The sequence below is a fragment of the Amblyraja radiata genome, chromosome 7 (assembly GCF_010909765.2).
Source record: "Amblyraja radiata isolate CabotCenter1 chromosome 7, sAmbRad1.1.pri, whole genome shotgun sequence".
Taxonomy (NCBI): Eukaryota; Metazoa; Chordata; class Chondrichthyes; order Rajiformes; family Rajidae; genus Amblyraja; species Amblyraja radiata.
This window is the reverse complement of record NC_045962.1, coordinates 24,510,112-24,522,593: the sequence shown is the minus strand read 5'-3', so window position 1 is coordinate 24,522,593 and position 12,482 is coordinate 24,510,112. Positions and strand designations below refer to the sequence as shown.

Below are 12,482 nucleotides of genomic sequence, written 5' to 3'. Positions count from 1 at the left end.
GATATGTTTTTAACCTGATCTTGTTTATGTAATCATATCTTTTTCTGTTTTTCCATAATTTCCAATAATCTTTTCAGTATTACAAAAGTTTAAGCAGAGCAATGTTCCCTTTCAGTCTCAATTTTATATATTTCAAAATATAATAGTGGAATGATCCTTCATTATTTCATCCTTTTTCATCTACCTCCTCTTTCCCTTGTGTGCTCTGTCCCATAACATCAACAAATACAGGAGCCACATGTGCCCGATTGGGGAATTTAGATAGTTAATTTATACTTTTGATTAATGCACAATAATAGTTATCGATTACACAATAATCAATAATTCAAGTTTGCCATTTTTGATGGTTATGGAGTGATTATCCTACAAAAGAGTGGCCATTTTTCCAGAAGGTCAGAATGCAATAAATTGTAGATTTATGCAGTGCCCTCCATAATGTTTGGGGCTAAGACCCATCATTTATTTAATTGCCTCTGTACTCCACAATTTGAGATTTGTAATAGAAGAAATCACATGTGGTTAAAGTGCACGTTGTCAGATTTTAATAAAGGCCATTTTTATACATTTTGGTTTCACCATGTAGAAATTACAGCAGTGTTTATACATTGTTGTCGTCGTTGTGCCAATGAAAGTCAAAGAAGCCATTATGAGACTGAGAAACAAGAATAAAAATGTTGGAGACATCAACCAAACCTAGGCTTACTAAAGTCAACTGTTTGGAACATCATTAAGGAGAAAGAGAGCACTGGTGAGCTTACTAATCGCAAAGGGACTGGCAGGACAAAGAAGACCTGCACAGCTGATGACAGAATAATTCTCTCTATAATTAAGAAAAATCCCCAAACACCTGTCCTACAGTCAAGAAACACTTTTCAGGAGTCGGGTATGGATTTGTCAATAACCACTGTCACCAGAAGACTTTGTGAACAGAAATACAGAGGCTACACTGCAAGATGCAACCACTGGTTAGCCGCAAAAATATGATGGTCAGGTTACAGTTTGCCAAGAAGTATTTAAAAGAGCAACCAGTTCTAGAAAATGGTCTTGTGGACAGATGAGACGAAGATTAACTTGTATCAGAGTGATGGCAAGAGCAAAGTATGGAGGAGAGAAGGAACTGCCCAAGATCCAAAGCATACCACCTCATCTGTGAAACACGGTGGTGGGGGTGTTATGGCCTGGGCATGTATGGCTGCTGAAGGTACTGGCTCACTTATCTTCATTGATGATACAACTGCTGATGGTAGTAGATTAATGAATTCTGAAGTGTATAGACACATCCTATCTGCTCAAGTTCAAACAAATGCCTCAAAACTCATTGGCCCGCTATTCATTCTACAGCAAGACAATGATCCCAAACATACTGCTAAAGCAACAAAGGAGTTTTTCAAAGCTAAAAAATGGTAAATTCTTAATCACCCAATCAGAACCCAATTGAACATGCTTTTTATATGCTGAAGAAAAAACTGAAGGGGATTAGCCCCCAAGACAAGCATAAGCTAAAGATGGCGGCAATACAGGCCTGGCAGAGCACCACCAGAGAAGACACCCAGCAACTGGCGATGTCCATGAATCGCAGACTTGAAGCAGTCATTGCATGCAAAAGATATGCAATAAAATACTAAACATGGCTACTTTCATTTATGTGATATTGCTGTGTCCCAAACATTATGGTGCCCTGAAATGGGGGGGACTATGTATAAATGTTCAAGAAGGAACTGCAGATGCTGGAAAATCGAACGTAGACAAAATTGCTGGAGTAACTCAGCGGGTGCGGCAGCATCTGTAGAGCGAAGGAAATAGGCAACGTTTCGGGCCAAAACCCTTCTTCAGACTATGTATAAACACTGCTTTAATTCCTATATGGTGAACTCAAAATGTGTAAAAATGGCCTTTATTAAAATCTGACAATGTGCACTTTCACCACGTTATTTTTTTTTTCTATTACAAATCTCAAATTTTGTAGTACAGAGGCAAATAAATAAATGATGGACCTTTGTCCCAAACATTATGGAGGGCACTGCAGATACTGCACAATATCATACCACTTCTTGAATAAACTTATTTTATTACGTCACTTTGGTGGTGCTTGTTGGAGTTACAATGAACATCTACCAATGGTAATCTATTTTTGCTGCTCAGATATTAAGTGCTGTTTGGCATGAATCCACTTGTTATTACCTTTGCTCGCAACAATTTTTGTAATCATGTTTGAACTAAAGGTGCTTTTTAAGGTCTGCAGTTGTACCTTCACTGGAAAAATCTGAAAGCACCTTAATCCTGGCCAGAAAGGAAGTGTTGTGCTCTGAAATGTTAGTATGGGTAGATATCTGATTTTAGACATAGATATCAATCAGTTACGTGCTTCTCCTCCCTGTCAAAGTTATTAAGCTGTTCTTTGATCTCGCTGCTGCCCCCTTGTGGAAGTAGAAGCCTGATGCGGAAAATAAAGACACAAAGTACTGGAGTAACTCAGAGGGTCAGGCAACATCTTAGGAGAATATGGATGGGGATGATTTGGGTTGATCCCCATCGGGGAAAATAAAAAGCTTGTTTTATTCCCCACCTGCACAAAGATCAATAATCTTGGTAATCCATCTGGCCGACCGAGGCTTATTGATGAATAATTTTAACTTTGGAATATGGCAATATGCTGTGCAATCATTGTCCTGCGTGCGGGTCAGTGGGAATTTTTGTTGCATATTGTTGAAATAAAAAAAACCTTGTGTCACATTAATGCAAAGTTTATAAGTTGCAAAAGGCTGAAATTGATTTAATTAACTTTTTTCACCAAATAACAGAATCGAATAATGTGGATTGATGATAAGAACCTCACAGCTCATGTGGAGGCTGGCATTACTGGGCAAGATCTTGAAAGACAGGTAAGAATACTATTATTATACAGGTAAATCTATGCATGTTTGGACCTCATGAAACTAACCAAATGTAGCCATGCTCACACCAGGTGGGTATTGTGTTTTTATTTGTACAGCAAGTGGGAGAGCAATTTTTAGTAAAACAATTCCATTTGGATGTTTAGCTTAATCTTGTGGACAAAGATTTGCTTATTGTTCAGCAAATAATCTGCTGGAAGGGAGAAACGGACAAAGTGCTGGAGTAACTCGTCGAGTCAGGCACATGGATAGGTGATGTTTTCAATCGGGACCTTTCAGATGCAAGATCTGCTGGTGGAACTTAACGGGTTGGAATGGCGGAGGGTTTCGACCTGAAATGTCAACCATTCCTTTCCTCCCACAGATGCTGCTCAACCCACTGAGTTCCACCAGCAGAAAGCTAGTTTGCTCCAGATTCTAGCATCTACAGTCTCTTGTGTCTCTGTTTGTGTTTTGACCTTTTCTGATAGACTGATGAACACTGCCACCAAGTGTCTTTGTAGTAGAATACACATTGACTTTCAATCCAACGAACTACTTGTTCGAGTTGTGGCTACAGTTGAACGGTCGAGCATAGTGAACTCTGGGAGGACACGGTACACTAAACCAGTGATCAACCCTGTGCCATGCAACGAGTGTCTTTCATGTATTTCCAATGTCAGCATGAAAACCGTCCTGCATGGCTTCTCTCCTACCCTACAATCCAAAGGCCTATTTCTCAATACTGCAGGCATATCCTAAAACTTAAACTCTACTTACAAAATTGTCAGAGTTAATTAAAGCAGGAGTATTTTTAATCGCTTTGCAATTTACAGAGCACAAATTAAAACTAAATGAAATAAAACAAAACAGCAAATATAACATATCCTCAATTATAATTGTAGAAATGAAATCCGTGATTTTGTTTTCAATAGAACAAAACTTCAAAGTCTGACTGTTTATTTCTTTGATGCACCACATTGTTTTAAAATTAGAATCTTAGATTATTTCCCCCCGTTAAGAGTATGAAGTTACTTAAGTTTAGTTTAGATATCCTAATTAAGGATTGTGGTAGCATGTGGGACTGAAGAGCATTTGGATATTTTTTGCCATTGCCTTAATTCTTGCAACTGAAGATGTCTTTCAATTAACTCCTAACTTGTCATAGTAAAGGGTATTTACCCATCTTTTAATTTATAATAGTTTAGTTTAGAGATACAGCGCGGTGATCCCCGCACGCTAACACTATCCTACACACACTAGGGCCAATTTTACGCGTACACCAAGCCAATTAACCTACATACCCTGTACATCTTTGGAGTGTGGGAGGAAACCTCAGATCTCTGAGAAAACCCACGCGGTCACGGGGAGGACGTACAAACTCCGTTCAGACAGCACGCGTAGTCAGGGTCGAACCTGGGTCTCCAAGCGCTGTAAGGCAGCAACTCTACCGCTGCGTCACCGTGCTGCCCTAGTAAAATAGCAAAGCATCATTTATTTAAAACTTCAGTGTCTATTTATTATATACTCAGATTTGCTTGGAAAATATTCCTTTGGCTTTTGCAAAAATTCATGGACTTTGGGGGGAAAAAATGTTTGTACACATGTACAAACATGACTAAAGATTGATCGTATAGACCTGCTGAAAAAGCAAGTACAAATTGATCAGTAATCTGCTAAAGCTGAATCTGGTGATGCTGCTATCATGTTAGTAAACCATTCTTTGACATTTTATTTGATCCTATTTCAAGCAGTTGCTTTCCATGTGACAGTTTAACTGGAGTCAAATCCGACAAAGTTGAGCATCATGATTGAGTATCGTTATCAAAGTAGAACCAAAATTGCATGAAAATAGACTTTTCAGACCTGCAATTTAGGTTCAATTCTGTTATTGATCTTCAATTCAAAACAGTTCTAACTGTCTGGTTGTATCTTGATGGATAAATTCCTGGACCTGGAGCTTCAACGGACAGGGCCTCAAGTTGTTTTAGTCCTTTTCCCAGATTTAGCAGCTGTCAAACACATTGAATATTTTAATATCCATAGTTCACAGATATTTAAAAATGATTTCATTCACATTTTACTATTTATAAAAACAAATTATGATGCAAACTCTTGAAAACAAACAGCTACAGAAATAGAAAATGCTGGAACCACTCCACAGCATCCATGGGGACAGAAGCACAATTGATGTTTCAGGTTGTCAGAACTGAATACGTGAGAAAATAAGCATGTTTTTAAGTTGCAGAGAAGGGGTGGAGAGAAATGAGAATGTCTGCAGATCGCAGTTGGTTGTTAGAGATAAGAAAGGCAAATTAAATCAACTGAGCAAAGATGCAGGATCATCTGAGGAAAGGAGAGTGGTTGCCTGAGATTATTAAATTCAATGACTGTAATGGATGACAAATATTTGGGCATTGCTGGAACAATGTAGTTGTGAAGGTGGGTCAGGGGGGGGGGGGTGTGGGATGGAGAATTAAAATTATAGGAAGCTGGAAGCTCAGGGTCTCCCATGCTGACAGAACAGATGTTCTGCAAATCAATCATCCTCTCTATTTTGTTTCTCCAATGTCAAGAATATTGCATTATGAGAATACATGCAATGCCTAAAATTAGTGTTTAGTTCCCGTATTGCAGGAAGGGAAGCGGTGTACGGACAGGTGTTGCTTAATCTCTGGTTGCTTGGGAAAGTGCCATGGCAATAATCTATGGTTGGTGAAGATAGACTATTATCATGGAGAGATTGGTCCTTTAGGAATTCTGAAAGGGTAGGGTTATATTAACCAGTTGAAAGTGACAGAAATGATGAAAGCGATTCTTTGAATGTGGAGGTTGGTGGGATGTAAAGTGGGGACAAGGCTAATTCTGTCTGACCCAGCTAGAAGTTTGTTTGTTAAATGCTAGATAACCTTTAATTATATTTAAATCAACACCATCACGTCTTTTTAACAGAAGGAATTGTACATAACCATTCCTTCCAGTTGAAATGAATCGGCTTAATTGCAAGTCTCCAGTTGGACTCAGTTGTGTAGTGAGGAATGTGTTTTTTCCAAGAGCAGTGGTCAGCTGTTTGGGACTTCCACCTTTGCTTGAGTCCTCATTCTCTGAGCATTAAGTAGAGAGATGCTGTTTGTACCAAGATCTGGTCCATGATGACTGTGCAGTGGGAATTGTTTTGTTTTTGAGCTTTAATTTTTAGTATTCAAACTAGTTAATGAGTTACCAGAAGTTGAGTAGTTATTTTGGGAGCATCAATAAGTTGAAATGTTCATGTTTTTATTGAGTTTGAAAGGGTAGTCATTTAATCGTTGTTCGAACTCTATTAAATAATCAATTTTGAAGAATCTGGTCTGAAGAACGGTCTCGACCTGAAACGTCGCCTATTTCCTTCGCTCCATAGATGCTGCCTCACCCGCTGAGTTTCTCCAGCATTTTTGTCTACCATCAATTTTAAACACTTTTTTTGGTTTGAAAACTGAATTTCAGTTGAAAAAACAAATGGGAAAATCTATATACAATCATTTAAGTTGACCATTTTTAAGCAACTATTCTATTGCTGGTCTTTTCATTCCTTTATATAATGGAAAAAAATTAAGAGTAATAGTGTTCACTATGGAGTTTGTAGTATAACACATCAACCAATCAATGAATTTAAATGTTCATTTCATCTTTTTGTTGTTGTGTAGAACAAGGTCTTTGGAGTAACTATTTTCCCCATTTTATTTTTGAAGCTTAGTGAATACGGTTACTGTACTGGACATGAACCAGATTCAATGGAGTTTAGCAGCCTTGGAGGCTGGGTAGCTACAAGGGCTTCAGGGATGAAAAAGAACATCTATGGTAACATTGAAGATTTGGTGAGTGTTCTGTAAATACATTGTTGTGTTTAGTATTATTAATTGGAACTTTAAAGTTTTAATTTTCTTTTGATGTGTTATGTGAAATCTGCATTTGTTTTACCATTGATTATTGTGGGCAGCTGGTTTGAATTAACACACATTCTGTAGTAATACTTCATTGTTGGTTAGATTAAATATTAGTAGATTTTGAGAATGGAATGGGGGTACATGTTCAAGTTAGTTGATGGCAAAGGTCATTCATGCCTCTACTGGCTGAAACACATCTAAAATTCCCATAATTCTGCTGGGATTTCAAGTCGGTTGGAGAACCATGAAATACCTACGATTAGGCCAACACTAACACAAACTTTAAAAAAAATAGTGTCAATAAATTGAAAATCATTCTTTGCGTAACTAGTCAATAGCTAATTTTGGATTGTTTTAACAAAGAAAATAATTTGACACATGCTATGTTAACAGGTTGTGCATATAAAAATGGTCACACCACGAGGTATAGTAGAGAAAAGCTGTCAAGGCCCAAGAATGTCAACTGGCCCTGATATCTACCACTTCATAATGGGATCTGAAGGTAATACTTCAATACTAATTTCATTTTTTAGGTCTTGACAAGGTTTGCTGTTGTAATGCAATGAGAACGAACTATATAATCATGAGAGAGTTAAGCCCCTGTCCCACTTACGTGTCCTTGGCACGCTAATTACGTGACCTCGTGGTCGCGTTGTGGTGCGACGGTCCGGCGCGACTTCATGCGTCCGCACAGCCGTCTGGAGCTAGTGACGTCATTTGAAGATGGACACAAAATGCAGGAGTAACTCAGCGGGACCGGCAGCATCTCTGGAGCGAAGCAATAGGTGATGTTTCCGGTCGAGACCCTTCTTCAGTCTGAAAGAAGGGTCTTGACCCGAAATGTCGTCCATTCCTTCTCTCCAGAGATGCTGCCGGTCCCTCTGAGTTACTCCAGCATTTTGTGTCTACAATTTTCTTGGCCTCGCTCTGGGAGTAGGAGTGGGTGCGGATCCGGACCACAACTGCCGTGAGCCCCAGGCTGAGTTCGACGATAGTTTGCCTGCTTCTGCTGCTGTTGGAGGTGAGACGTTGCGTCGCGCCAGGGTCTTGGGCCTGTCCCACTTTGGCCGTCAGTTACGCGACAGGCCGGTGGCGTGCGAAGATTTTGTTCGCTACAAAATTTCGGAGCGCCGCGCGATACTGCGTACAACTCCATACCCCTCTGCGCTTCTCAGTGGGACCGGCCCCGCGTGCCCACACGATGCCCTGCGTCTCAACGCGACGACGAGGTTGCGTAATTTGCATTCCAAGGACACGTAAGCGGGACAGGGCCTATAGGAATTAGCAGACAAGAAGCAGAAATGCTACAAGGTAGCAGGGGGTTTGTATGAACATCAACACTAGCTCAGCCTTAGTTCATTAAAGATAGTGCCCTCCATAATGTTTGGGAGAAAGACCCATCATTTATTTATTTGCCTCTGTACTCCACAATTTGAGATTTGTATAAAGTGCACATTGTGAGATTATATTAAAGAATATTTTTATACATTTTGGTTTCACCTTGTAGTAATCACAGCAGTGTTTATACATAGTCCGTCCCCCCCCCCCCATTCAGGACACCATAATGTTTGGGACACACGGCTTTACAGGTGTTTTTAATTGCCCAGGTGTGTTTAATTGCTTCCTTCATGCAGGTATAAGAGAGCTCTCAGCACCTAGTCTTTCCATCACCTATGGAAACATTTATTGCTGTTTATGAGACTGAGAAACAAGAATAAAACTGTTAGAGACATCAGCCAAACCTTAGACTTACCAAAATCAACTATTTGGAACATCATTAAGAAGAAAGAGCATTGATGTGCTTACTAATCGCAAAGGGACGGGCAGGCCAAGGAAGACCTCCACAGCTGATGACAGAAGAATTCTCTCTATAATAAAGAAAAATCCCCAAACACCTGTCTGACAGATTAGAAGCACTCTTCAGGAGTTGGGTGTGGATTTGTCAATGACCACTGTCTGCAGAAGACTTAATGAACAGAAATACAGAGGCTAAACTGCAAGATGCAATCCACTGGTTAGCCCCAAAAATAGGATGGCCAGGTTACAGTTTGCCAAGAAGTACTTAAGAGAGCAACCACAGTTCTGGAAAAAGGTCTTGTGGACAGATGAGACGAAGATTAACTTATATCAGGGTGATGGCAAGAGCAAAGTATGGAGGAAAGAAGGAACTGCCCAAGAACCAAAGCATACCACCTCATCTGTGAAACACAGTGGTGGGGGTGTTATGGCCTGGGTATGTATGGCTGCTGAAGGTACTGGCTCACTTATCTTCATTGATGATACAACTGCTGATGGTAGTAGCATAATGAATTCTGAAGTGTATAGACACATCCTATCTGCTCAAGTTCAAACATATGCCTCAAAACTCATTGGCCGGCGGTTTATTCTACAGCAAGACAATGATCCCAAACATTGTTGCTAAAGCAACAAAGAAGTTTTACAAAGCTTAAAAATGGTCAATACTTGAGTGGCCAAGTCAATCACCCGATCTGAACCCAATTGAGCATGCCTTTTATATGCTGAAGAGAAATCTGAAGGGAACAAGCCCCCAAAACAAGCATAAGCTAAAGATGGCTGTAATACAGGCCTGGCAGAGCACCACCAGAGAAGACACCCAGCAACTGGCGATGTCCATGAATCGCCGACTTCAAGCAGTCATTGCATGCAAAGGATATGCAACAAAATACAAAACATGACTACTTTCATTTACATGACATTGTTGTGTCCCAAACATTATGGTGCCCTGAAATGGGGGGAACTATGTATAAATACTGCTGTAATTTCTACATGGTGAAACCAAAATGTATAACCACCAGGGGCGCTGCACGATTGGCAGCCCCGCCAACAGTCTGTCTTTTTCGTCTTTAAAATTTTTTTTAGTTTGTGTTAAGTCTGTGTAAATGTTCTCAGGTTTGTTTTATGCGGGGCGGGGGGGAGGGGCGAGGAGGAAACTTTTTTTCGGTTTCTTACCTTGCCGGAGATGAGATTGTTTTCCGGGTCACATCTGCGGCCTACCATCGATGGACCTGGAGGCCTCCTTGGACTGACTGTGCCCACCGTGGGGCGTGAACTTAACATCTGAGCCGATCCCTTGCCTGGGATCGCTCCAACCGTGGCCTGCTGACTTATCATCAAGGGCTCGCAGTCTTCGGAGAGGCTAGTCTGGAGCTCCAATGACGCAGAGGCGCAACCGGCCCCGACGCAGGGTCTGAACGGCGGCGCAGGGGAGCTTACATCCCCCCGATATGGAGGGCCCGACAGCCGGCTATGGGAGTCAAGATCGTCCTGTCAACGGAAGGCTCGAGGCCTCCGCCCACGGGAGAGCAAAGAAGGTGTAATGGCAGTTTTTTTTAAACGTTCTCAAAATCCAATTTCGCTAGCCATTAATTGTCGGAGATGATTTGAAGGTGTAGCCTAATGCACTCACGACACACACAAAAGACAGCAAAGTTGAATCTTCCAGACGTTGTTTCTTGATTAATTAGTCGTGTATTGAAATAATACAAATAATACAAAACAATGGTGACTCATAACTTTCTGTTCTCAATCGCTGTTCCATTCACATCATATAAATCACATAAAAGCTTCTTATAAAGGTATATCGTCTCGTAACATATGTGTGTCCTGATCATAGTAGAAAACTATTTCCCCTCATGCTGACACAAAACTAAAACATCTAATCTGCGGGTCTGCGCAAGACTCCTCTAACAAAAGAACATACCCCTACTACGTATCAAATCCCACCTACAAAAGTATAGGCAGATAGCTAAAACTAAAATATTAAAAATGTTAGACATGGCTATAATACTAACTTAAGCTTGATGGCTCCTACAGAAGGGAAGAGATTTGAACTTTTTTTTGCCTTCCATCACAGTGAGGAATGTGGAGGAGTCACTATGGTGGGTGTTTATGTCAAAATGTATTTTGTGTGTTCCGTTGCTGTTTATGTGTATGGTTGACTTGGCAAATGAAATATAAAGTATTACTGTGATTGTGTAAAAATGGCCTTTATTAAAATCTGACAATGTGCACTTTAACCACTTGCGATTTTAAACTTTTCCAATCTATTTATTTATTTATTTATTTATTTATTATTATTTTTTTTAATTTTTTTTACTATTACAAATCTCAAATTGTGGAGTACAGAGGCAAATAAATAAATGATAGGTCTTTGTCCCAAATATTATGGAGGGCACTGTTTTTGTTTGTAAATGGCAATTGAGGTGATGCTTTTTGCACAATGTGCAGTGGTTTTATTTTGTTACACATTGATGTTGGTAGTTAAAATAGCAAAAATTATATTGCAAAGATGAAAAATAGTGCAAGGAATATTCGGCAAGTCCGACAGCATTTATGTAGATAGTTTTGGCTCGGTGACCTCTTATTGGAGCGGTTGGTAGTCTTGTATATCTGCATATAATGTATATATCACGTACATCTGTGTTCTTATACTATCTGGAAGTTGATTAATGTACTGTGCATAGTGTCCTGATTTTGTTGTAATAATCATGACCGTTGTGCTCAGTCCTTTCTCTGAAACTTGAACTGTGTGGATTTCAGATACTACCATAAAATATTATGAACATTTCTGCTTGGTACATGAAGTCTACGTCCATTTTTGGTGACGTTTCAATTATCATAATTAAAGCTATGTAGTTGATGTGCACCAGAACCCCCATGCAGTGATAGCAATCGGACTTTGAAAGGGAATTTGCCTTCACAGATTATTTGTAGGGAGAATTTTTGGAAGCTAAGATAATTGGGAAGTGCCATCACTGCTGCTGATCACAGATTTTAGGTCTTTCTGTACCATGTTACCTAAATCAGATTATTTTCTCTCTTTTCAGGAACGCTCGGTGTAGTTACAGAGGTCACAATAAAAATAAGATCTTTGCCTGAATATCAGAAATACGGCTCCATTGTGTTTCCAGACTTTGAAAGTGGTGTGGCCTGTTTGCGAGAGGTAGCACGGCAGGTAATCCTAGTCTCTTCACATGCTTATTAAGCGTTTAAACATTCCCTCAATAAAATATCTGTTTACGTAGAACAGTACAATTGATACTAATGAACGCAGAAATAATATTTTAAATTTTGTTTGCGAGTGGATATCGTGATGTAAACACATTAAAATATCAGTAATTATTAGTAACTTAAGAGCTTTAGCAGAAATTCTACAGTAACAACACTTGTACGTTGACAATGTGTTGAATCCATTCTTAGTTTACTGTGTGACAATTTGTTATGATTTATCAATCATAACAGCCGTACAAATGGATGCACTGATGAATGGTCTCCTTGTGAATCTCGCAATGATGGCCACATTAAAATTCCCAAATGGGATGGCAGCTAAACCTGCCTCGAGATTGTTTGAGATTTTTTAATCAATTTTTTTGGCGTAATGTTTAAAGAACATTTTTTATAACATAGTTTTGCTCGAACAAAAGCTGGCTTTTATATAGCCATTTCTGCAAAAAAAGCCGCAAATAATTTTGTATTAGAAAGGGGAATTGAGAATGCCATTCAGCAAATTGAGCCTGGTTCTATATTGAATTGGATTGCAACAAATATATTAGTATTCCATATATCAGGACTGACTCTATGACTTACCTATCCTCTGTCAACAAAAGCCTCTTTGAAACTTTCAATTGACTCAGATCAGAACCACAAGAATGGGTTCAAGCGA

General features: G+C 39.6%; 1 protein-coding gene across 1 annotated transcript in view; it reads left to right on the top strand.

The window, feature by feature from the left end:
• agps (alkylglycerone phosphate synthase) overlaps window positions 1-12,482 on the top strand; it is a 113,183-nt gene that overhangs the window by 52,394 nt on the left and 48,307 nt on the right. Inside the window, exons 8-11 of the mRNA XM_033023868.1 lie at window positions 2,802-2,882; window positions 6,605-6,730; window positions 7,193-7,301; window positions 11,647-11,774. Of these exons, the coding sequence (XP_032879759.1) occupies window positions 2,802-2,882; window positions 6,605-6,730; window positions 7,193-7,301; window positions 11,647-11,774 (444 nt within the window). The remainder of the gene's footprint in view (window positions 1-2,801; window positions 2,883-6,604; window positions 6,731-7,192; window positions 7,302-11,646; window positions 11,775-12,482) is intronic.